The sequence below is a fragment of the Mastacembelus armatus genome, chromosome 17 (genome assembly GCF_900324485.2).
Source record: "Mastacembelus armatus chromosome 17, fMasArm1.2, whole genome shotgun sequence".
Lineage (NCBI taxonomy): Eukaryota > Metazoa > Chordata > Actinopteri > Synbranchiformes > Mastacembelidae > Mastacembelus > Mastacembelus armatus.
Window position 1 is genome coordinate 23,225,301 of NC_046649.1, and position 27,235 is coordinate 23,252,535.

General features: G+C 38.3%; 3 protein-coding genes across 12 annotated transcripts in view; all 3 read right to left on the bottom strand.

The window, feature by feature from the left end:
• The window catches only part of LOC113134345 (zinc finger protein 62 homolog), a 757,491-nt gene that overhangs the window by 57,255 nt on the left and 673,001 nt on the right, over window positions 1–27,235 (bottom strand). The window lies entirely within an intron of this gene.
• On the bottom strand, window positions 4,007–8,643 carry LOC113134371 (uncharacterized). Its single transcript, XM_026313727.1, has 4 exons — window positions 8,615–8,643; window positions 7,033–7,121; window positions 6,800–6,881; window positions 4,007–6,333 (listed from the first exon to the last, which is right to left on the bottom strand). The coding sequence occupies exon 4, from the start codon at window positions 6,175–6,177 to the stop codon at window positions 4,504–4,506; it is 1,674 nt and encodes a 557-aa protein (XP_026169512.1). The 5' UTR covers window positions 6,178–6,333; window positions 6,800–6,881; window positions 7,033–7,121; window positions 8,615–8,643; the 3' UTR covers window positions 4,007–4,503.
• Window positions 23,480–26,615, bottom strand: LOC113134372 (uncharacterized). The gene is made up of 3 exons (XM_026313728.1): window positions 26,525–26,615; window positions 26,292–26,373; window positions 23,480–25,824 (listed from the first exon to the last, which is right to left on the bottom strand). The coding sequence occupies exon 3, from the start codon at window positions 25,658–25,660 to the stop codon at window positions 23,987–23,989; it is 1,674 nt and encodes a 557-aa protein (XP_026169513.1). The 5' UTR covers window positions 25,661–25,824; window positions 26,292–26,373; window positions 26,525–26,615; the 3' UTR covers window positions 23,480–23,986.

Here is a 27,235-nt window from a genome sequence, read left to right on the forward strand (position 1 = left end):
TTGGTGTATCAAATACACAATTAAAATAGGTCTACATATGATATACTCAAAATTTAAAGAGGATGGAATGCACCTTATAACGTCTTTAAAATAATATTAATATTTGAACCAGGCATGTGCAGAATGAATTTATGGTTTTACCACATTTCTGTTTTGAAGAAAGAGACACTATACATAAGAGAACTAATACTTACTTTCACCTTTGACTCATCTTATTTCTTGGGTTTATTATAAAATGTCCATAACAGTTTTGTAGAGCCCACGGTGACATCTTCCAGTTGAAGAAAATAAACATTAAATATTGATTATCAGAATAAATACTCATTCATTTTCTGTCATTAATTGTTCCAGCTCTACTTATGCTTTATAGGGTTTGTACAAAGTCTGTGGTTGACAAGTGACATTTGTGATTTTTCAGTCTGATGCTCTGAACTTGGTCCATTGAAATGTCTGAACATTTATATTTGTACAAAAGCAGTGAAACATTGACTAAAGAGAAACAGACAAAGCCCATTTTAAGTCTGTGTGATGGCTCTGCAGATGGTTCAGTGTAATTTCTGTCTCCTCTACTTTAGATTATTATTCAAATGACTTGACTATGTTGAAGTATCCAAAGTCAAAGTACTCATTGTGCAGAATGGCCCATTTCACATGAATGGATCTGATATTATTGGATTCCAATTATTGATGATTATTGTGTTGATCACTTTGTTGGAGCTGATGTTAACTACCTTATATACTTCTAATTTGAAGTACTTTATATACCGCTGGGTAGGTGACGTTAACTACCTTACATACTTCAAATTTGAAGTACTTTATATACCGCTGGGTAGCTGACGTTAACTACCTCATGTACTTCTAATTTGAAGTACTTTATATACCGCTGGGTAGCTGACGTTAACTACCTCATGTACTTCTAATTTGAAGTACTTTATGTACCGCTGGGTAGCTGACGTTAACTACCTCATATACTTCTAATTTGAAGTACTTTATGTACCGCTGGGTAGCTGAGGTTAACTACCTCATATACTTCTAATTTGAAGTACTTTATATACCGCTGGGTAGGTGACGTTAACTACCTCATGTACTTCTGATTTGAAGTACTTTATATACCGCTGGGTAGCCAACGTTAACTACCTTATATACTTCTAATTTGAAGTACTTTATATACCGCCGGGTACCTGACGTTAACTACCTTATATACTTCTAATTTGAAGTACTTTATATACCGCCGGGTAGCTGAGGTTAACTACCTTATATACTTCTAATTTGAAGTACTTTATATACCGCCGGGTAGCTGAGGTTAACTACCTTATATACTTCTAATTTGAAGTACTTTATATACCGCTGGGTAGCTGAGGTTAACCACCTTATATACTTCTAATTTGAAGTACTTTATATACCGCCGGGTACCTGACGTTAACTACCTTATATACTTCTAATTTGAAGTACTTTATATACCGCCGGGTAGCTGAGGTTAACTACCTTATATACTTCTAATTTGAAGTATTTTATATACCGCTGGGTAGCTGAGGTTAACCACCTTATATACTTCTAATTTGAAGTACTTTATATACCGCCGGGTACCTGACGTTAACTACCTTATATACTTCTAATTTGAAGTACTTTATATACCGCCGGGTAGCTGAGGTTAACTACCTTATATACTTCTAATTTGAAGTATTTTATATACCGCTGGGTAGCTGAGGTTAACCACCTTATATACTTCTAATTTGAAGTACTACATATACCGCTGGGTAGCTGACGTTAACTCTCTCGGCCGCCGTACTTAAACGACCACGGGAAACAATGGCAGCTTTAATTAAAATCACCTGAGCAGGTGTAGTTTTTAGTTTTAACATCAAAACTGTTCAAGAACACGGACAGACCTCTGAGGGAACCGAACCGACGTCATTTAACGGGGGCAACCGGAGCTAACGGCAGTCGGTGCTTTGTGTAAAACACTCGGAGTTTAATGACTTTTCCACCTGGATGCAGGTAAGTTTGTCAAAGACCGAGTAGACCTGGTTAATGTTAAACCAGTTTGTGACATTAACGCTAAGATGTAAACACATTGAACCAAATTAGCTTGGACTCTTTCTGGTCGCTGCTACTGTGCGTTAGCATGTTTAGCTAGCTGCTAGCCGACGTTAGCAGCCGGTTTTGGGCGGTAAGACGATGTTTCTAAAGTCCTGGTCCCGGTAGACCGAACTTTATTGGACCCGGACACCGTTTACAGGTCGTGGTTTTCGGTGGAGACAGAACAGTTGCGGGTAATTTGCGGTTTGCTGAACTGTTTTTCACGCGGTTTATTACATTGATACCGGATTGCAGGTGTAACTTTACATTCAAGTACTTTAACTACTGCAGTATTTCAGGTAAGTACTTTTCTCTTTATGGGATTTGATACTTCTACTGCTAAGTATGTTCTGGTTTGTGTATTTGACTTTATGTCCACTAGTAACGTTACAAATAAGGAGTTTTTCATGAATAATGTAAGAGCATGATGTTGTGTATTCTATGTAATTAAGCTAAAGGTTATAAAATACTTTAAGTCAGAAGGGTTGATGTTATTTTGGACTATTGTTACCCTGGATTTTTGGTTTTCATTCCAATAAAACTAATAAATATTTCTACATTTACTTACATACTTTTTCCTAAGTAACATTTTCAATGAAATATATAAGAACATCGTACAGACAGGTGAGGCAAACTGTGTAGGCTGATTATTATAACATCATTTGTCTCATTTAGTTTTAGCATATTTGACACATTAGAGTCTAATCATCATCCACTGGTTTTACTTCAACACATTTCACCTGCAAATCATTACAATCCTCCTCGACATTATTTTTCAGCTTTAATCTGAACATTTTAAGTTTAATCTTCAGACTTTGGCATTTTACTTTTTGGTGTTTCACCACATAAAGAGCAGATTTGTATTAAATGGTCATCTATGGAGCAGTGAACTGTTCATTTAGATGTAATAATACGTAGATAAGGTTGGGATTATACACACTGATATGCTAATGCATGAAACTGGAATTTGTGATTTCAGATGTCACACCAGACATAAGCTCATTTGTAGTTCACTGTTTCCTCAACAGCAGGTTTTTGGTTTGAATGTGGAGAATGTTTTCATCTTTTGAGACAATAGTAAAATCTCATATGTAGATTTAGTATTTAGATACTTTGCCTGCCCACCTCTTTCTTGTTGGAGCCTGATTTCATTACTGTTGTATTTGATGCTGTGCTGCCACCCTGTGGACAAAGTGCTGCCATATGGGGCATCCAAGTGATTTCCAGGTGATGACTTCCCAGATTGTTTAGGTTAAGTGCGTCTGTCTCCAGTGAGTTTAGTGTTTTTCCACAATGAAGGACGGTGTTTTTCTAATTATTGCTGTCTGGGAAATACTGAAAGTTGTTAGAACATGTTTTTTTTTCTGATATATGTTTACTTTTTTACACAAAAGAGGGAAAAAAATGCAGCTGTTTTATTTTTAAAGTTTCTGCTGTTTTATTTTCAGAGTGAGTTTCTTTCATAAGGTCAACTGTGAGCTGTTGTACTGCAATCCAAAATCATCAGTTGCTCGATGAAATGTGGGCCTTTATTAATCACTTGTAGTTATGCGTCCATAGGGATTATGTTCATACAGGTAAGTGTTATTGGCCTGGACAAAATGTTTTGCTCTCTTCTTTGTTGTCTGTATCAGTATGGATTTCTTTGTGGTGGTAGAGCTGTATCATGGTTGCCATTTAGTGCTTTGAGAGGAATTGGTTTTTAGGGGCTGAACTTGGTGCTGCCTCAGATAAGCATGTGAGTGTACTCTGGAACGGGCAAAGGTTTCACTTTTATTACTCAGCTAATGGAAGTTTAAATGATGAGCTGATGTTTGCAGCTTGGGATTATGAGGATAAGTTTAAATGATTTAAATATCTATGTATTGTTGTTTGGAAGGCAGGGTGCTAACTGAAAGAACCAATGAAAACAGCCAACACATTAAACATAATTTTAATTTTCTTCATGGTTTATTATTGATTAGGTTCTCCATCATTCAAGCAATTACCATACAAGGTTTTTAAAATCTAAAAATAAAAGAACATGAAAAGCAGATACATGATTTTATACTGAGCAGAAAACTAATAAACACTAAACAAGATGCATTAGAAGATGATTTAATCAAGAAATAAAACAAAAGGTCACTTCTTCCTCAGGTTTTAAGTTGCAGTTGTATGAGGAAATTTCTAGATTACCGTCTGTAGCACAAAATTTGGTTATTGAATATTTTTTACAACCTTAAACATGTAAATAATGAATAAGAAGAAAGAGAAAGATATAAATGCACAAGTTAAGTAACGTCATAAAAACTAACTTTTGAGTTAAAATGCGATTCTTTACTTTGGGCTCTAGAGAAACAGGTGGATTTGTAGTTTTGACATTGTAGGCCTAACAGCAGTAGATTATGTGGGGAGCTATAGAACTTATTGGACAGTACTTTCTTCCTAGTTTTGCCCTTGTTGAGATTCGTGGCGACGGAGGAGTTTCTCCCCTCTGTTTACTTTGGCCATGGTCTCTGCTTTTTCTCTCATGGCCATCAGGAACTGAACTTGCTCCTTCCAGCCTGGCTTGGCTTCAGATTTCTCTCCTTCAATAAGCATGTCAATGTACTCTGGAGTGGAGAGAGGATTTGGTTTCAGTGCTATGTCTTTGAGTCTGTTGAGACACTTTGCAGATGTATTGATCAGTTCCACCACCTTAGCCTGCACCTGATCATATTCATTTTTCACTTTGTCAACCACGACCTGAATGGTTGTCTTACCCTTCGTGGCTTTCAGGTACTTTTCTTGCAACTCTTTCACTGTGCGCTTTTCTTTAACTTCTATGTACTCCCACCTGTACTTCTGATTGAAGTGTACATTCCAGTAACATTTCCCTGGGCACACCGTGCAGTAGCCATTTGAGCCTATTACAGAGCAGTGTTTTTTATCTGCATCATTGGCATAGGGACAGTTATTATGACAGGTATAACTACACTGCTGACAGTTGGTGAAGAAAGTACCAGGTCCAGAAATATCCACTTGAGTAGGCTTCTTAATAGTGACATAAAACTCAAAGTCTTTGTTTCTACTGATCTCTGCCTCGTTCTCTTTGAGTATTTTACTTGTCTCTCTTAACTCCTCAAGCTTGGCTAACCCAACTTTAACCTGCTCCTGCAAACGTTCAACTGAGTTCTCGAGTTGCTTTCTTTCCCTGAGGACCTCTTTTGTCATTGTGAGGCTTTTGGTTTCTATGGTGTTCAAAGCAAGAAAGAACCTCTTCATGCTTTTCATCCCCATGTTCCAGAACATCTGATCAAAGTTTTCATTATCGTCGTCCTCACTCATGCTGTCTGCTGCAGATTTGTTGTTGTGGGCGAACAATGCTGAATTATTGAATTTGAAGTGAACTGGTACACCGTCTTTTTTAGGACATGGGACCTCTGCAACATTGATCGCCTCTAGAACTGGTGGGCGTTGGCCGTCTGCAAATGTCACCAGAATCCTGATGTTTTCTGCCACATCTTTGCCAAAGATTGAGAGCACAGAATCAAAGACATATTTCTGTGTTGGTGTGAGTCGCGCTAATGAAGCCTGAGCCACGAAACAAATGGCATCGATTTCACCGACGCCATTTGTATCAGAGAAGAGACTGCGCAGCTGCTCTACGATCATCCTGTCTCGGTCGATGCCTCTTGTATCTCCAAAGCCTGGAGTGTCAACAATGGTCAGTGAGAAGTCTATTTGAAAGCCTTCCTGATGGTAGAGCTGGTACACAGTGACTTCAGACATCTGGTTGAGAGCTTGTGATTTTGACTGACCCTCATCAACCAACTTAAATCGATATGAATCCTCCCATTTGACACCTAGAATGTAATTGATTATCCCATTGATGAGGGTCGACTTTCCAGCCCCAGTTGCCCCGAGAACCATTATGGTGCGATTAGGTTTAGGATTAATTTTATCATGTTCTTTCCCAAAACTGAAATGCTGGCACCCATCTATGTTAAGTTTGTTGGGTTTCAGGGGAATGGCGTAAACAGCCAAATGCCCTTCATTTTCAAGCTGTTTGCTTATTTTTTTAACATCATCTGAAATCCGTTTAGGGCCAGCTGGCTTTCTGGAAAAAAATCCAGCCATCTAGACCTGCACTTCTTTTTTTTTTTTTTTTTTAAATATTGAACTTGAGTCAGATTATTCCAGGACCAGCCTCTGAACAGGTAAACTAGTTGTGATAAACTAGTCTTTGTGCTGTTGAGGTTTATATCTGCTCCTGAAGTGCTGTCAGGTCCAAATCTATAAAGATGAAATATACAGAAATTACAATGTAGAATTCAACAGTCCTGAAAACTAATACAGAACATGGTCACACTGACTGATATTAAAAGGCTTATAACAAATCTGGTAACACTTTGAATGACTCTGAAGGACTAAGCAGTAGGACTATGTAGTAGTAGTAAAGTCAACCATTTGGAGTCATTCATCCTCCTAATTGTATCACTATCACTTAATGTAATTCTGAAGCTACTGAGTTAGTAACAGACCAGAGCAGCAAATGCAAATATGAATTATGAATCTTTTTATTGTGATTCTGAAATGAGTAATTATAAAATAGTTATATATACATATTACAAACTAATATAAAACAAAAGACTCTCCTGCATATGATGTGAGGATGCCCAATATTAAATGTTTTGGGTGTTTGTAGTTTCTGTAGCATGAAATCACAGAAATAGAAGAAGTTTCTGAAAATCTAACACACCTGTGTTGGCTGTTCTCAGGATCAGGATCCAGCTGATGTTTCAAAATGCTGCTTTAAGTTTCCACCTTGTTCTTCAAAGTTACTAAGATGGAGAAAAAAGGATGTTTATTCTCTTCATTGTATGTTAAATCCAACTTGTAGTCACAGAAATCATCTGATGTAATGTGGCTGACAGCTGCTTAAATTATTACTCTCTGGATCAAAATCTGTCTTGTCCATCACACAAGTTTTACCTTGATTTGAGTTGAGTTATAGTTTATCTATTTGTGTGTTGGCTGCAGAGTTGGAGGAGAGTCCGACCCGCTTTGTTGAGACAATCCAGCTGTTGCAAATAAAGTTTTGTCATTAGTTTGTCAGCTTTTCTAGTGTTCCCAAAGCGTTAGCTGTGGGGGTTTCTTTTTGCTGGCCCCATAGTTTTTACTTTTCTTTAACAGTACCAGATATATTTACAGTGTCCTCCACAATTATTGGCTCCCCTGTTTAAGATGTGGCAAAATATATGTAGTTTTTATTGCAGAAGCATAATCTCACACAGAAATGGAAAAAAGCTTAAACGTTAAATAAAATAAATGTTAAAATTAAAAAAAGACTTAAAAAACCTTAAAACCTATGGGGTGAACTGAAAAGGAGAGTGCATAAGAGACCCTGGATGATCTGGAAAGATTGTGCAGAGAGGAATGGTTAAAGATCCCTCTCTCTGTATTCTCTAACCTTGTGAGATGTTAGAGGAGATTAAGTGCTGTCTTGTTGGCAAAAGCGGGTTGTATGAAGTATTAAGATCAAGGGTGCTGATAATTGTGGCACACATGATTTCATATAAAGTCAATTATTTGTTAATGTTATTTTTGTTTTTTGCTGAATAATTGTACTTCAGTTAAAGGTTGGATTTTTCTGAATTTTGGTTCTATTTTGAAAAAGAAAATGAATTTATTAGAAGCTTCCAATCTTACTCAGCGGTGCCAATAATTGTGGAGGGCACACTATAATTTATTATTTTTATACAAAGTGTGCTGTTCTTTTTCTTGTCATTGACTTATGCTCAATTGTAGCATCTGTGAAAACACACAAGACAAAGTTTAGAGACAAAAAATCTTTTTCCCCAGTGTAAATTATCTTCCTGCGGTTAGCTAAATTACCTGTCATGTTTTATATTAGATGAGCACAAAGATTTTACAGTAAGAGCCTGTAATGTTTCCTATGTCTGTTCCTTCACCTAACAGAGCTCCAGCTAGAGGATGATGGATGGATTAGCTATAATCCATTTGTTTCATTAATTGTGGAGCTGGTTATTAATTGCTTTGTCTTAACCTACACTATGTCTTTACAGTGTTTGATCAGTTTACCACTCACCAACACATCACTATATATAAAGTTGTAAGGTTCCTGCTTATGGTCTTTTAGGAGAGAAATGTACATTTTCTTGACTCACATTCATTTTCACCCCTGAATTCTGAGGTAAACACAGTTATGGACAATTTGAAAATGAATGGTGGGATTCCCATGTGTTCAACTTCTCTGTGTGTAAACTGAAACAGCTCTGCCAGGTATCACCTGCCTATAGGAAGCCTCAAACAAATACACTCAAATATTCTAACCTTCTTCTAACCTCAGGAATAAACCACGTGATAAATAAAAAGTTCAAAATGTCAAAACTCAACTTGGAAGCTTAACTGACAAATGAAATGTACTTTTGTCATTTTTGTAGTCTGTCATAAACGAGTATAAAAGCTGAAATAATGTAACAACTGAAGAAATGATGCAGTTTTCCAGCTGTTCAATAATAAAAAGTAAAACAAATATTATTCAGCTACTTACCGCTCAGTTTGCCTCTGATTAGGAGAGAAGGGCGAGCTCTGTTGTCGCTCCTGTTTATATCCACAGTACAACGTCCACACCCACTGAGGCGTGATTTACATCAGGGAGGGCACTTTTCTACATTTTGATGACAGAGTAGCTCTTGTACAGTTTTCTCCTAATGTTGATACTGGGGTGGTGACTTTAGTTAGACAAGACCATTTCCAAGAAACCACCCTGCAAAAGAGGAAGAAAGAGAAAATGGAGGATGCTGTAGGTGTAGTGTGTACACAGGAGACCAGAATACGACTTTTACATTATGAAAGTCAGTAAAACTGCTGTAAAGTTAAAGGAGCGATAGTATAGGATGCAATATAGTCATGCAGTCAAATACAAGCAGCTGATGAACCTCCATAACAAACATCCCAAGAAATGTGTTTAGTTACAAACTCACATGTGTTAATTTAATTTCAGGCTGGGAGGTTCAACTGAACATGCACCTGTTTCATCACCACCAGTGGTAGAGATTCAATGGGGGAGGGAGAGAGTTAGTTTTGTTTGTCAGTGATTTTGTCTATTGGCATTTGTCATTAATTGGTAAAACTGATGCTACAGTGAACCTGTCTGTCAGAAAATGCAGCAGAGTGAGGAGATGGGGCCTCACGGCTGCAGTGGGGGGGGTCTGGAGTACCAGGAGAGACTGGTGAGTCTCGGCTGACCCAGAGCCACAAAATGTTTTGATGACAATTTTATCTGCCAGGTCAAAGTGCTTCACAGTGGACACCACAACCACAGTCGCTCACCTGTGCGTCTTTATTGCTGTGGGTTAAGAGATATGGTTTTATGATGAAAGGGCTGAGAGAAACTGGGCCATGAGCCGAGATATTGGCCTGATAAATGGTGAAACTCTCTCCCACACAGTCTTAACTGAAAGACAACCTGCCACATTGTTTTCACTCCTACAGTCGTCTGTCATAACTTCATTATTTCCAAAAATGTTCGATCTGGCAACTGTCAGTGTAAATCTGTTTAACCCGAAACCTGAACTGAGAAATTCACATCGTGTTTCTTTGTCGTCCTCTTGTAGCAGCTCATCACCTTTAAAAATTGTAGTATTTTAATTTCCATGTCAGCTTGAGAGTTTTGCATAGTGTCAAATCAGAGTTTTTACGCTTTGATACTCAGCACATCACCTTTAGCATGTAGTTAGGAATAAATGCATTTATTTATTTATTTATTCATAAATGTATTTATTTCCTACTATAGGCAACTTGTTACTTTGAAGGGACACCACACATTTGAATTCTGCTAGAACTCTTGCATATTTAAAAAAAAATATATATATAGGTGAGGCTTTTGTAAATGAGAGATTTCAACCTTTGATTTTTAATATACATTTTCACAGACTTTCTAAAAACATGTTTTTATTTTATCATTGAGTTACGGAGTGTTGGTTGATGGGTAAATACCCATTTAAAATCAAATACACAATAAAATATACAAGAAGTGGTGGGGGGGGGGGGGGGTAACAACTTGTGAAGAAGTGAGACCATTTCCCAGAAAGCCTATCCTGAAAACAAAAGAAATTCTTAACTGAAAGACAACCTGCCACATTGTTTTCACTCCTACAGTCGTCTGTCATAACTTCATTATTTCCAAAAATGTTATCTGGCAACTGTCAGTGTAAATCTGTTTAACCCGAAACCTGAACTGAGAAATTCACATCGTGTTTCTTTGTCGTCCTCTTGTAGCAGCTCATCACCTTTTAAAAATTGTAGTATTTTAATTTCCATGTCAGCTTGAGAGTTTTGCATAGTGTCAAATCAGAGTTTTTACACTTTGATACTCAGCACATCACCTTTAGCATGTAGTTAGGAATAAATGCATTTATTTATTTATTCATAAATGTATTTATTTCCTACAATAGGCAAATCGTTACTTTGAAGGGAAACCACACATTTGAATTCTGCTAGAACTCTTGCATATTTAAAAAAAATATATATATAGGTGAGGCTTTTGTAAATGGGAGATTTCAACATTTGATTTTTAATATAAATTTTCAAAGACTCTGAACAACCTCTGAAGCTACAGTACAAGGGTAACGGGTAACAACTTGTGAAGAAGTGAGACCATTTCCCAGAAAGCCTATCCTGAAAACAAAAGAAACTCTTAACTGAAAGACAACCTGCCACATTTTTCTCCTACAGTCGTCTGTCATAATTTCATTGTTCAATCAATGTTCAACTTCAATTGTTGAATTTTCAAAGACTTTCTAAAAACATGTTTTTATTTGATCAATGAGTTTGTTAGTGTTGATTGATGGGTAAATATTTGATCCATTTATAAAATGTACAAGTGGGGGGAGGAAGAAGTACGACCGTTTCCCTGAAAGCCGACCCTGCAAACCCGAGAGCGAAATAAACATTCTTGCAGCTGCTGTTGCCGTTAGCAAGATAAGATAAACCTTATGGATCACACAGTGGGGAAATTAACAGTTACAGTAGTACAGAGGAGTAGATACTGTGCCACCGGAAGTGAAAAAGTATACAATTGTGGAATGCAGATGCACCCATGGGGACTTCATATAAGGAAGGAAGGAAGTAACTGGCCTTAGCTTGCTCAGTGACCTCCGCCCAGAACACATAAAAGACAAAAGGGAATAACAACTCCATATATGGTAATAGACTAAATTCCTTTTGGTGGAAAAGTACTGGTATGGTGGTCACCAGCCTTATACAGGGTATAGGTTTCACCTATAGATTCAGATCTCTGTGCCTGCTTGTGTTACGCTTGTCTTAGTTCTAGACCCAAGTGCGGAAAGATGTAGACTGGGGAGTCGGGAAGCAGGTTCGAATAGTATTTAATAACAAACTCAGGAAGACAACACAGCTTCTCACTGGGGACTACAAAAGTAAACGTCAATAAGGTAAGTGGCTAGTCTAAGGCAGGTTCCCCGTGTCGCTTGCTGTCTCTGGTGGCCCAAGGAATCTTCCGACATCCACTCTCTATTGTGCCGAGCTATAAATAGACTGAACGGAGACCAGCAGGCCTGCAGGGTCGCTCGGGAATCCCAGGTGTTGCTGGTTATCCCGATTAACCTGCTAAAAGAGGGAACCACCCACATTCATTCACTCATGGGTAAGAAGATAGAGAACTAGATTAGCACATCAGACAAAACTGAACCTGAAACCCTAACAGTTTGTGTGAGCTGATCTCCGGAGACGTCTCTGTACTTTTATAATAAACCGGTGTGCCGATTCCTAACTTCCACTCTGTCCTCTTTTATCCCTCCTGAACTCGGGTGAAGGTCACAAGGTCTGACTTTTCAACACAATCAAGAATAGAAAATATGCAGCATAGTGCAAGTTGGAGAAAGGATAACTGTCAGAGCAGACATACCCTGCAGATGTGATCAGAAGGTTTTACATCAGTGTATCAGCATCAACCTTTGTCTCCATTTCAGTTGCAAAAAGTAAACGTGAAGCATTGACCCAGACATCCCAGTCATAGGGTCAGGGTCAGGTCAGACCTCTGAGGTTCTGCACGTGTGATCGAGATGTTCTCAGCTGTGACCGACACCTCTTGGATGCAGTTAGGAATAGGTCCTAAATAAATGCATATTTGTTCTGATTTCCTATAGAAGTAATCTTTTTCATTTAAAATACTTTCTCAGTCAGTGCTGACACTTAAATGTACTGTACATTCTGCTGGTCATGTCATTTCTGGGAAATCGTCCTGATTCTCCTCAGTGCCACCTCCCATTGTTGAATATTGATAAGGGGGGGTGTTTCCTTCTCAGAGAAGATATAAAGGTTTGAAGGGACAGCACTCCCTCTCTAGGATCTCACACCCTCCACCGGTAAGTACTAATGCTTTTTCTTTTAAAGTGCTGATGCAGTTGGGGTCAGGGTTGCAGCTTGGTTGTTCGTCCAGATACTGTGGATGTGGTTTGATACACGTGTAACTCAACATCCTGTAAATGTTTCCTTAAGCAGATGTACCATAAACTACATGAACAGTGAAGTAAATAAGGTTAATAAACAAGTTGTTAGAGGTTCACTATTTGCTTTACAATAGATTTTTATGAAACGGTTAATTATATATATTATAATATTATATTAACTTCATTTGATAATCTGGTGCCATCATCAAGTCAAACCTGTTCTTACAATATTCTGTGACTGCAAATATAAGGTTGATTCCTATATGTGTGGAACAAACACCGTTTTGTTTGGGGATGTAAAGGTAACAAAGCAGTCTAAAATATTTTGCGCAGCATAGACAACTTTTATTACAGCTGCATTAATCAATATTTTTAATATTCATCTGATTGTGCAATGCATGTGTAATTCATAGTCGTGAATCCAAATAATTATTAACTGCAGCTCCACCAAGTGGTTAGTGTCTTTCAGTTCATTACTCACGTCCCCAAAACCACAGTCAGTGTTTTTCTATTTTCTAGAATTAAAACTTGTAACATTTTATACTGTAAAATATTTTTTTCAGGATTTGTTGGTTGTATGTTGGACTTGAACTGTAGCTGTTTTGTTTTTTTTTTCCAATATTTTGTCCATGCTAAACTTGTACATCAGCTCTATTAGCTCTTTGTCGGCTTCAGTCTGTCTGATTGATCAAAAACGCCAGAGACAGAAAATCAGTAGCCTTATCCATTACGTCATCTGCTGCCTCATATTGTTTCTGTAGGTTTACTGGTGTTCAGACTAAAACATGAAAATGTCATTATAGTAATTCAACTATTTTTTTTTTTTTCCAGTTTCTACTTAATGTTCTGTGGGTTGAAACACTTCTCACACCTTCCAGCAAATCTTTCATATCTTCTTGAATGTACACGGCTCTAAGAACTTTTCTGTGTTTTCCCATTACTATTGTCTTTGCTGCTACAGAACCCAGTTGGTTCTTACAGCAAGTGAACAAATAATCATCCAAACCATTGAGAACTGGGCTGAATTTTCTAAAACCTCAGCATTAAAATGTCACTTTTAAAAAAACTATGTTCCTAAATATCAGGTATGTGCAATGAGAAGAGGAAATGTGTACAAAATACGTTTCCTGATGAGAGTTTTACTTGAGATTTGGCACATTCAATTTGAATAAAAATAATAGATGGTAAAGCCTCAAGTCACAGCTTTGAGTAGGTTTAAATCAGTATTGAAAGAACAGCATGTGAGAAAGTTTTACACACACATACAATTAACAGTCTGAATATCAGGGTTACAGAAATGGGATATAGGAACTAACATACTTTCAGTTTCCTTGAATCTAGACTAAGACATGGACTCTGAAGCCAGCAAAACGATGGAGTTGGCGGCACTTGGCCGGCCGTTCAGCCTCGGGATGCTGTACGACTGCCGCCAAGATTCACTTATCCCAGGTACTTCACGTAAAATGAATGAATGCAAGATGACCACAGTGAAACGTGGCGTTTAAAGTAAGCTCCAGCTTTTCAGTCTAAATATTTGTAACCTAAGTGAATAAGATTTGAAATGTTCTTCCCTTGACTTGAAAAAGAAAGTGCTATATAAACTGCCACCCAAAAAAGAGACATTGATAAAGAGCAACTATACTTTAACCTACAAACAAAGGTAAATCCTTCTTTTATATTAAAGTTGCTGCATAAGGGAGTCATGTCAAACTTATTTAGTGTCTAAACACACCAACAAAACTCTTAGCCAGCTATTAGTCTGCATACAGGATGTTTTAAAAGTCCAGCAATGACTTCAGCACCATTTACATCTAAGTTCACTACCTTTCAGTGTCTTCCCTTCCCTTGTATTATCAGCTTATCTCGGTGTGTTACTGCCACCTATTGATCATTGGATTAGTGTGACACCATTGGTAAGAATTTGTATTGTGTCACCCATGTGGGCAGATATGAACAAAAGAGCGTCCCTGTAGAAAGAATCTCCACAGAGGCCTAGAACTTCTCTGGCACCATTTATAATCAAGCAGGAACCACTTTGCTACAAACTGAGAAGAAATTGTTAATCTGTTAACTGATGACAAGGGACAAATCAAGTTATTGTTAAATGTTTTTACATTGATAGTTTTGGGTTAAAAACAAAGACGGGCCACTCCCAAGGTCCATTTAAGTCCAGAGCGACTTGACCAGGTGAGATGTGTGTTCTGCCTGTTCCACAGCTGCTTACATTACTGCAGATTTATTTGCACTGTGTGTGGATTGGCCTTATTTTTGATATAACAGTAGTGCTTCTGAGAAATTGCATTTTCATTTCATTTTTAAATTCTGATTCTTGTTGTTTTTGGCAGGAATGACCCTGTGGGACCATGATGATCTAGAAAATAACACCAGAGAAAGACCTAAACCTAACAGTGATTTTGAGATAGTTGCATCTGAATCAATTGAGGATAAATCTTCAGTGCTGAAGGTTGAAGCCTCATTGAAAGCTAGTTTCTTGTCTGGACTGGTAGAGGTTGAAGGATCAGCCAAATACCTGAATGATCAGAAGACATCCAAAAATCAGGCCAGAGTAACACTGACATACAAAACTACCACAAAGTTCAAGGAACTGTCAATGAACCATCTTGGAAGAGGCAACATGAAGCATCACTATGTCTTTGATAAAGGAATAGCTACACATGTAGTGACAGGTATGCTCTATGGGGCACAGGCCTTTTTTGTCTTTGACCGTGAGGTGTCTGAAAAAGAAAACCATCAAGATATTCAGGGCAACTTGAAGGTGATGATTAAGAAAATTCCCTGCTTTGCTATTGAGGGTGAAGGATCCCTGAAAATGAAAGACAAGGACATAGCTAATGTTGAGAAATTCTCCTGCAAATTTCATGGAGACTTTTCTCTTGAGAAAAATCCTGTGACCTTTCAGGATGCGGTAGAAGTCTACAAAAGCCTGCCAAAACTGCTGGGAGCCAATGGAGAAAATGCAGTACCAGTGAAGGTCTGGCTGTTGCCACTAGCAAGTTTAGATTCTGCTGCTGCTAAACTTGTACGTCAGATTAGTATAAGATTAGTTCAAGAATCACAGACTGCCCTGGAGGACTTCAGTGATCTGAAGATGAGGTGTAATGATGCACTGAGAAGCACCACTGCGCAGCAGTTCCCACAGGTTTGCAAAAAGCTTAAAACCTTTAAAGAAATGTGCTCTGAGTTCAAGCTGGAATTCCAGCGAACCTTAGCAAAGAAACTCCCATCAATCCGAGGAGGAGGTGAAGAGGAGGCTGTGCTCGCAGAGATCCTGAAGAAGCGACATTCTTCTCCTTTCAACAGCGAGAAACTGAAGGAGTGGATGGACTGTAAAGACAGAGAAATCTGCATTTTGAAAACTTTTACCAACATGATGAAAAACACAAAGATTGTCCCATCTCCAAATGGTGTTCATGAGGAAATTCTCAGCGCAGAGAACGCTGTGTGTTTTGCTTTTACCTCCCTGGGAAGTGATGAACCGTATCTCTCAGCTTTGTCAAACTATTTGAAAGGAACACCTGAATCGAACGACCCTCAGGATCCAGCAGCTGCAGACATAGAGAAGCAACAGTGGTACGCCTCCAAAGAGGTGGCAGATGAAATGAGGAAAAAAGCTAAGCTTTTTAGTGATTTTGCAGAAGCCAACAAAGAGAACAAGAACGTTAAGTTCCTGACAGTGGGTTTAACTAATGAGACACAGAAAGGTTCAAGCATCTACTTGTATAAAGACGTACTTTCTGTCGGTGAGAACTTTGAGCCGCCTTCGAAGCCTGAAGCTGTGACTGTCGGTGACATAAACCACAACAGTGTGACGCTGAAGATTTCTCCACCCAGGTTTGGAGCAGAGAACATCACCTCGTACTCTGTCGAGTACTGTGTCAGCGGAGAGGATGGATGGCAGCAAAGCACAGTCTCAAAAGCTGAAGAGGTCACAGTCAGCGACCTGATGCTGAACACTGAGTATATGATCAGATGCAGGGCAGTGACCTTAGCAGGCGTCGGGCCAGTGAATGTGGTCAGTGGTACCATTAAAACCTTACCCTGCAGTCCCCCTGGAAAACCTCAAGTTGAACCAAACTCCAGTGAGATATCAGTTAGCTGGGACAAGCCTGCCGAGCTTGGACCAGACGTCCACATTTTGAGTTATTTTGTGGAATATGCCCCAGTTGAAAATGGGATGACAAAGGAAAAGTGGAACCAAATGATGGCAAGAGCTGAAAAAGCAATAATTTCAGGGCTTCAGACAGAGACAGAATATGCAGTCAGGGTCAGATGTGACTGTGGTGTAGATGGTCAAAGCAAGGAAAGCATCACTGTCAGTGTGTCCACAACAAAGCAAAGTCTTGCCGAATTCCTCAAACATATTAGCAAGAACATAAGTTCTGAATCCCCTTCACTTTACAGACTACCCCTGAAAGAAGAAGACATTGATATAGATGGTTGCCGGATGTATATCTTTGGCAAAGAAAGCATGAGACAGAATCGTACTATCATGCTTCTTGGAGCAACTGGATCTGGAAAATCTACTCTGATCAATGGGATGATCAATTACATTGTTGGCGTAGAGTGGAAAGACAATTTCAGATTTAAACTAATCAATGAGGATCAATCAAAGTCACAAGCTGAAAGTCAGACCTCTGAAGTCACTGTGTACCAAGTCAATTACCAAGAGGGCTTTAAAATCCCCTTCTCTTTGACCGTGGTGGACACACCAGGGTTCGGAGACACAAGAGGGGTGCGAAGAGACAAAGAGATCACGGAACAAATCCGGAGGCTTTTCACCTCAGCTAATGGAGTCAGTGAGATTGATGCTGTGTGTTTTGTTACTCAGGCCTCCCTCGCACGACTGACAGCAACACAGCGATACGTGTTTGACTCTGTGCTCTCCATTTTTGGCAAAGATGTGGCGGAGAACATTGAGATGTTGGTGACTTTTGCAGATGGCAAGCAGCCTCCGGTTCTGGAGGCAATAAATGCCTCTGGAGTTCCCTGTCCAAAAAATGACATTGGGCTTCCGGTTCACTTCAAATTCAACAACTCGGCTGTGTTTGCAGACAACAGGTGCATCAGTGACGGGGCCTGTGATGAGGACTTGGATGATGAAAACTTTGATTTGATGATTTGGAATATTGGTGCCAAAAGTATTGAAAATTTCTTCACTGCTTTGGGTAAAATGACAACCAAAAGTTTGCTAATGACCCAAGAGGTTCTCAAAGAACGAAAGCAGCTTGAAGCGGCTGTCGAAGGTTTGCAGCCCCAGGTTAAAGTTGGAACAAAACTTTAAGAAATTAGGACAACCAAAGAGAAGATCAAAGAGCATGAAACCCTGATGACTTCAAACGAGAACTTTGAGATTGAGGTGGATGTTATTAAGCCAGTTAAAAAAGATCTCACACAGAAAGGAGTGTACATTACCAACTGCCAGAAATGTTCAATAACGTGCCACTACCCATGTGCAATACCAAATGATAATGAAAAGCGTGGCTGTGCGTCAATGGATAGAGCAGGGATGTGCACTGTCTGCCCTGGAAAATGCATCTGGAGTGTGCATTTCAACCAGAGTTACAGGTGGGAATATGTTCAAGTGAAACAGAAGCAGACACTGCAAGAGCTGAAAGAAAAGTATGAAAAAGCGACAAAAGAAAAACTGACTGTTCAGGACCTGATTGAGAGGCAAGAAGAAGAGATTATGCACCTTCAAGACATGATTGTGTCCCTCATGGATCAGTCAGCTCAGTGTATAACTCGCCTGCAAGAGATTGCCCTGAGGCCGAATCCTCTGACCACACCGGAATACGTTGACATGCTGATCGAGGGAGAAAAGTCAGAGGCCAAAGAAGGTTACCAGGCTCGCATTCAGGCTTTGGAGGCAATGAGGGACAGGGCAGTAATCATCTCCAAGGTCGCCAGACGAGACAGACTTACAAAAACAGAGGAGGAATTGTCTAAAGAAAGACAGGAGAAGAAGGAAAAGAAAGGGCTGCTCAATAAAATTACAAACTTCTTTGGATTTTAGGAAAAAAACTACAAGTTACCATGATTCTAAATCTTGACTTTTATCATTGATATGCTGTGACTGTTTTAATCAGCTGTAGATGAAAGTAATCAATTGTTTTGCCAAATTTTAAGGTAATTTTACATCAATTACAGTTTGATGTTGCTTTTACAGGTCAAAGCTGCAGCTTAGATAATACAGCTTCCTGTGTGAAGTTTGAACGTCTGTAATGTCAGGGGTCAGACAGGTGAGCTCCTGTAATCACTAACATTTATCAATAATCTATAGGGACAATGTGCTGCCATGATTCAGTCAGTAGCAGTTGCAGTAGTCAAAGAAGTTGATTCTCCTCAGTAATTATTGCTGAATATATCAATATATATAAATAATGGCATTAAATGACTTTAGATGTATTGGGTGTGGTAGAAAATTTTGATGATGCTTAGTCACTTAAATGTTGTGTGGTTGACGTCGTAATAAACTGATTTTGTTGGATATGTGATTTTCTCTGTATTTCATCATTGTCCAAAACCATGAATGCAGGTTATTCTAGTCATACAGGGTTAGAACTAACGATTTTCATTCTTGATTCATCTGCTGATTGTTTATTGGGCTTATACAAAGTCTACACCTGAAGCTGTGAATCCCTTTTATTCTGATATAGGACTTATTTTGGTATTTATATGCTAAAATTCTAAAACTATGTACAGTATTTACATTAGAGCAATAATATATTAAAACTCATCTGTTGGTGTATCATATCCATCCATCCATCACCTGTACCCCCTTAGTCCTAACCAGGGTCCCAGGGATCTGCTAGGGGCCTATCCCAGCTCTCTGGGTGAAAGGCAGGGGTCCACCCTGGACAGGTCACCAGTCCATTGGTGTATCAAATACACAATTAAAATAGGTCTACATATGATATACTCAAAATTAGAGGATGGAATGCACCTTATAACGTCTTTAAAATAATATTAATATTTGAACCAGGCATGTGCAGAATGAATTTATGGTTTTACCACATTTCTGTTTTGAAGAAAGAGACACTATACATAAGAGAACTAATACTTACTTTCACCTTTGACTCATCTTATTTATTGGGTTTATTATAAAATGTCCATAACAGTTTTGTAGAGCCCACGGTGACATCTTCCAGTTGAAGAAAATAAACATTAAATATTGATTATCAGAATAAATACTCATTCATTTTCTGTCATTAATTGTTCCAGCTCTACTTATGCTTTATAGGGTTTGTACAAAGTCTGTGGTTGACAAGTGACATTTGTGATTTTTCAGTCTGATGCTCTGAACTTGGTCCATTGAAATGTCTGAACATTTATATTTGTACAAAAGCAGTGAAACATTGACTAAAGAGAAACAGACAAAGCCCATTTTAAGTCTGTGTGATGGCTCTGCAGATGGTTCAGTGTAATTTCTCTGTCTCCTCTACTTTAGATTATTATTCAAATGACTTGACTATGTTGCAAACAGTGTTTATCCAGTGGTACAAAAAGTACTCAGATCCTGTACTGCAGTAACAGTAGAAATACCAGAGTGTAAAAATACTGCATTCCAGGTAAAAGTAGTGTATTCAAAATGTTGCTGCAGTAAAAGTCCAAAAGTACCATCATCCAAATGTACTTGAAGTATCCAAAGTCAAAGTACTCATTGTGCAGAATGGCCCATTTCACATGAATGGATCTGATTTTATTCGATTCCAATTATTGATGATTATTGTGTTGATCACTTTAATGTTGGAGCTGATGTTAACTACCTTATATACTTCTAATTTGAAGTACTTTATATACCGCTGGGTAGGTGACGTTAACTACCTTATGTACTTCTTATTTGAAGTAGGCTATTTTATATACCGCTGGGTAGCTGACGTTAACTACCTTATGTACTTCTGATTTGAAGTACTTTATATACCGCTGGGTATCTGACGTTAACTACCTTATATACTTCTAATTTGAAGTACTTTATGTACCGCTGGGTAGCTGACGTACCTCATATACTTCTAATTTGAAGTAAACTTATATACCGCTGGGTAGCTGACGTTAACTACCTCATATACTTGTAATTTGAAGTACTTTATATACCGCTGGGTAGCTGACGTTAACTACGTTATGTACTTCTGATTTGAAGTACTTTATATACCGCTGGGTAGGTGACGTTAACTACCTCATGTACTTCTAATTTGAAGTACTTTATATACCGCTGGGTAGGTGACGTTAACTACCTTATGTACTTCTAATTTGAAGTATTTTATATACCGCTGGTTAGCTGACGTTAACTACCTTATATACTTCTGATTTGAAGTACTTTATGTACCGCTGGGTAGCTGACGTTAACTACCTTATATACTTCTGATTTGAAGTACTTTATATACTGCTGGGTAGCTGATGTTAACTACCTTATATACTTCTGATTTGAAGTACTACATATACCGCTGGGTAGCTGACGTTAACTACCTTATATACTTCTGATTTGAAGTACTTTATATACCGCTGGGTAGCTGACGTTAACTACCTTATATACTTCTAATTTGAAGTACTACATATACCGCTGGGTAGCTGACGTTAACTACCTTATATACTTCTGATTTGAAGTACTACATATACCGCTGGGTAGCTGACGTTAACTACCTTATATACTTCTGATTTGAAGTACTACATATACCGCTGGGTAGCTGACGTTAACTCTCTCGGCTACTGTACTTAAACGACCACGGGAAAAAATGGCAGCTTTAATGAAAATCACCTGAGCAGGTGTAGTTTTTAGTTTTAACATCAAAACTGTTCAAGAACACGGACAGACCTCTGAGGGAACCGAACCGACGTCATTTAACGGGGGCAACCGGAGCTAACGGCAGTCGGTGCTTTGTGTAAAACACTCGGAGTTTAATGACTTTTCCACCTGGATGCAGGTAAGTTTGTCAAAGACCGAGTAGACCTGGTTAATGTTAAACCAGTTTGTGACATTAACGCTAAGATGTAAACACACTGAACCAAATTAGCTTGGACTCTTTCTGGTCGCTGCTACTGTGCGTTAGCATGTTTAGCTAGCTGCTAGCCGACGTTAGCAGCCGGTTTTGGGCGGTAAGACGATGTTTCTAAAGTCCTGGTCCCGGTAGACCGAACTTTATTGGACCCGGACACCGTTTACAGGTCGTGGTTTTCGGTGGAGACAGAACAGTTGCGGTTAATTTGCGGTTTGCTGAACTGTTTTTCACGCGGTTTATTACAATGATACCGGATTGCAGGTGTAACTTTACATTCAAGTACTTTAACTGCTGCAGTATTTCAGGTAAGTACTTTTCTCTTTATGGGATTTGATACTTCTACTACTAAGTATGTTCTGGTTTGTGTATTTGACTTTATGTCCACTAGTAACGTTACAAATAAGGAGTTTTTCATGAATAATGTAAGAGCATGGTGTTGTGTATTCTATGTAATTAAGCTAAAGGTTATAAAATACTTTAAGTCAGAAGGGTTGATGTTATTTTGGACTATTGTTACCCTGGATTTTTGGTTTTCATTCCAATAAAACTAATAAAAATTTCTACATTTACTTACATACTTTTTCCTAAGTAACATTTTCAATGAAATATATAAGAACATCGTACAGACAGGTGAGGCAAACTGTGTAGGCTGATTATTATAACATCATTTGTCTCATTTAGTTTTAGCATATTTGACACATTAGAGTCTAATCATCATCCACTGGTTTTACTTCAACACATTTCACCTGCAAATCATTACAATCCTCCTCGACATTATTTTTCAGCTTTAATCTGAACATTTTAAGTTTAATCTTCAGACTTTGGCATTTTACTTTTTGGTGTTTCACCACATAAAGAGCAGATTTGTATTAAATGATCATCTATGGAGCAGTGAACTGTTCATTTAGATGTAATAATACGTAGATAAGGTTGGGATTATACACACTGATATGCTAATGCATGAAACTGGAATTTGTGATTTCAGATGTCACACCAGATATAAACTCATTTGTAGTTCACTGTGTTGCCTCAACAGCAGGTTTTTGGTTTGAATGTGGAGAATGTTTTCATCTTTTGAGACGATAGTAAAATCTCATATGTAGATTTAGTATTTAGATACTTTGCCTGCCCACCTCTTTCTTGTTGGAGCCTGATTTCATTACTGTTGTATTTGATGCTGTGCTGCCACCCTGTGGACAAAGTGCTGCCATATGGTACATCCAAGTGATTTCCAGGTGATGACTTCCCAGATTGTTTAGGTTAAGTGCGTCTGTCTCCAGTGAGTTTAGTGTTTTTCCACAATGAAGGACGGTGTTTTTCTAATTATTGCTGTCTGGGAAATACTGAAAGTTGTTAGAACATGTTTTTTTTTCTGATATATGTTTACTTTTTTACACAAAAGAGGGAAAAAAATGCAGCTGTTTTATTTTTAAAGTTTCTGCTGTTTTATTTTCAGAGTGAGTTTCTTTCACAAGGTCAACTGTGAGCTGTTGTACTGCAATCCAAAATCATCAGTTGCTCGATGAAATGTGGGCCTTTATTAATCACTTGTAGTTATGCGTCCATAGGGATTATGTTCATACAGGTAAGTGTTATTGGCCTGGACAAAATGTTTTGCTCTCTTCTTCGTTGTCTGTATCAGTATGGATTTCTTTGTGGTGGTAGAGCTGTATTATGGTTGCCAGTAATTTAGTGCTTTGAGAGGAAGTGGTTTTCAGGGGCTGAACTTGGTGCTGCCTCAGATAAGCATGTGAGTGTACTCTGGAACGGGCAAAGGTTTCACTTTTATTACTCAGCTAATGGAAGTTTAAATGATGAGCTGATGTTTGCAGCTTGGGATTATGAGGATAAGTTTAAATGATTTAAATATCTATGTATTGTTGTTTGGAAGGCAGGGTGCTAACTGAAAGAACCAATGAAAACAGCCAACACATTAAACATAATTTTAATTTTCTTCATGGTTTATTATTGATTAGGTTCTCCATCATTCAAGCAATTACCATACAAGGTTTTTAAAATCTAAAAATAAAAGAACATGAAAAGCACATACATGATTTTATACTGAGCAGAAAACTAATAAACACTAAACAAGATGCATTAGAAGATGATTTAATCAAGAAATAAAACAAATGGTCACTTCTTCCTCAGGTTTTAAGTTGCAGTTGTATGAGGAAGTTTCTGGATTACTGTCTGTAGCACAAAATTTGGTTATTGAATATTTTTTACAACCTTAAACATGTAAATAATGAATAAGAAGAAAGAGAAAGATATAAATGCACAAGTTAAGTAATGTCATAAAAACTAACTTTTGAGTTAAAATGCGATTCTTTACTTTGGGCTCTAGAGAAACAGGTGGATTTGTAGTTTTGACATTGTAGGCCTAACAGCAGTAGATTATGTGGGGAGCTACAGAACTTCTTGGACAGTACTTTCTTCCTAGTTTTGCCCTTGTTGAGATTCGTGGCGACGGAGGAGTTTCTCCCCTCTGTCTACTTTGGCCATGGTCTCTGCTTTTTCTCTCATGGCCATCAGGGACTGAACTCGCTCCTTCCAGCCTGGCTTGGCTTCAGATTTCTCTCCTTCAATAAGCATGTCAATGTACTCTGGAGTGGAGAGAGGATTTGGCTTCAGTGCTATGTCTTTGAGTCTGTTGAGACACTTTGCAGATGTATTCATCAGTTCCACCACCTTAGCCTGCACCTGATCATATTCATTTTTCACTTTGTCAACCAAGACCTGAACGGTTGCCTTACCCTTCGTGGCTTTCAGGTACTTTTCTTCCAACTCTTTCACTGTGCGCTTTTCTTTAACTTCTATGTACTCCCACCTGTACTTCTGATTGAAGTGTACATTCCAGTAACATTTCCCTGGGCACACCGTGCATTTGCCATTTGAGCCCATTGCACAGCAGTGTTTTTTATCTTGATCATTGGCATAGGCACAGTTATTATGACAGGTATAACTACACTGCTGACAGTTAGTGAGGAAAGTACCAGTTCCAGAAATATCCACTTGAGTAGGCTTCTTAATAGTGACATAAAACTCAAAGCCCTTGTTTCTACTGATCTCTGCCTCGTTCTCTTTGAGTATTTTACTTGTCTCTCTTAACTCCTCAAGCTTGGCTAACCCAACTTTAACCTGCTCCTGCAAACGTTCAACTGAGTTCTCGAGTTGCTTTCTTTCCCTGAGGACCTCTTTTGTCATTGTGAGGCTTTTGGTTTCTATGGTGTTCAAAGCAAGAAAGAACCTCTTCATGCTTTTCATCCCCATGTTCCAGAACATCTGATCAAAGTTTTCATTATCGTCGTCCTCACTCATGCTGTCTGCTGCAGATTTGTTGTTGTGGGCGAACAATGCTGAATTATTGAATTTGAAGTGAACTGGTACACCGTCTTTTTTAGGACATGGGACCTCTGAAACATTGATCGCCTCTAGAACTGGTGGCCGTTGGCCGTCTGCAAATGTCACTAGAATCCTGATGTTTTCTGCCACATCTTTGCCAAAGATTGAGAGCACAGAATCAAAGACATATTTCTGTGTTGGTGTGAGTCGCGCTAATGAAGCCTGAGCCACGAAACAAATGGCATCGATTTCACCGACGCCATTTGTATCAGAGAAGAGACTGCGCAGCTGCTCTACGATCATCCTGTCTCGGTCGATGCCTCTTGTATCTCCAAAGCCTGGAGTGTCAACAATGGTCAGGGAGAAGTCTATTTGAAAGCCTTCCTGATGGTAGAGTTTGTACACAGTGACTTCAGACGTCTGGCTGTGAGCTTGTGATTTCGACTGACCCTCATCAACCAACTTAAATCGATATGAATCCTCCCATTTGACACCTAGAATGTAATTGATTATCCCATTGATGAGGGTCGACTTTCCAGCCCCAGTTGCCCCGAGAACCATTATGGTGCGATTAGGTTTAGGATTTCTTTTATCATGTTCTTTCCCAAAGCTGAAATGCTGGCACCCATCTATGTTAAGTTTGTTGGGTTTCAGGGGAATGGCGTAAACAGCCAAATGCCCTTCATTTTCCAGCTGTTTGCTTATTTTTTTAACATCATCTGAAATCCGTTTAGGGCCAGCTGGTTTTCTGGAAAAAAATACAGCCATCTGGACCCTCACTTTTTTTTCTTTTTTTTAAATATTGAACTTGAGTCAGATTATTCCAGGACCAGCCTCTGAACAGGTAAACTAGTTGTGATAAAAGCAAAAAAAATGTAGTTTTCGTGCTGTCGAGGTTTATATCTGCTCCTGAAGTGCTGTCAGGTCCAAATCTATAAAAATGAAATATACAGAAATTACAATGTAGAATTCAACAGTCCTGAAAACTAATACAGAACGTGGTCATAATGACTAATATTAAAAGGCTTTATAACAAATCTGGTAACACTTTGAATGACGCTGAAGGACTAAGGTGTAGGACTATGTAGTAGTAGTCAAGTCAACCATTTGGAGTCATTCATCCTCCTAATTGTATCACTATCACTTAATGTAATGCTGATGCTACTGAGTTAGTAACAGACCAGAGCAGCAAATACAAATACGATTTATGAATCTTTTTATTGTGATTCTGAAATGAGTAATTATAAAATAGTTATATATACATATTACGAACTATTATAAAACAAAAGACTCTCCTGCATATGATGTGAGGATGCCCAATATTAAATGTTTTGGGTGTTTGTAGTTTCTGTAGCATGAAATCACAGAAATAGAAGAAGTTGCTGAAAATCTAACACACCTGTGTTGGCTGTTCTCAGGATCAGGATCCAGCTGTTGTTTCAAAATGCTGCTTTAAGTTTCCACCTTGTTCTTCAAAGTTACTAAGACGGAGAAAAAAGGATGTTTATTCTCTTCATTGTATGTGAAATCCAACTTGTAGTCACAGAAATCATCTGATGTAATGTGGCTGACAGCTGCTTAAATTATTACTCTCTGGATCAAAATCTCTCTTGTCCATCACACAAGTTTTACCTTGATTTGAGTTGAGTTATAGTTTATCTATTTGTGTGTTGGCTGCAGAGTTGGAGGAGAGTCGACCCGCTTTGTTGAGACAATCCAGCTGCTGCAAATAAACAGTTTTGTCATTAGTTTGTCAGCTTTTCTAGTGTTCCCAAAGCGTTAGCTGTGGGGGTTTCTTTTTGCTGGCCCCATAGTTTTTACTTTTCTTTAACAGTACCAGATATATTTATAGTGCCCTATACAATTATTGGCTCCCCTGTTTAAGATGTGGTAAAAGCTGCAAAATATATGTAGTTTTTATTGCAGAAGCATAATCTCACACAGAAATGGAAAAAAGCTTAACCTCTAAATAAAATGTTACAAAAAAAAAAGACTTAACCTTAAAACCTATTGTTTTTTGCTGAATAATTTTACTTCAGTTAAAGGTTGGATTTTTCTCTTTTTCTGAATTTTGGTTCTATTTTGAAAAAGAAAATGAATTTATTAGAAGCTTCCAATCTTACTCAGCGGTGCCAGTAATTGTGGAGGGCACACTATAATTTATTATTTTTATACAAAGTGTGCTGTTCTTTTTCTTGTCACTGACTTATGCTCAATTGTAGCATCTGTGAAAACACACAAAACAAAGTTTAGAGACAAAAAATCTTTTTCCCCAGTGTAAATTATCTTCCTGCGGTTAGCTAAATTACCTGTCATGTTTTATATTAGATGAGCACAAAGATT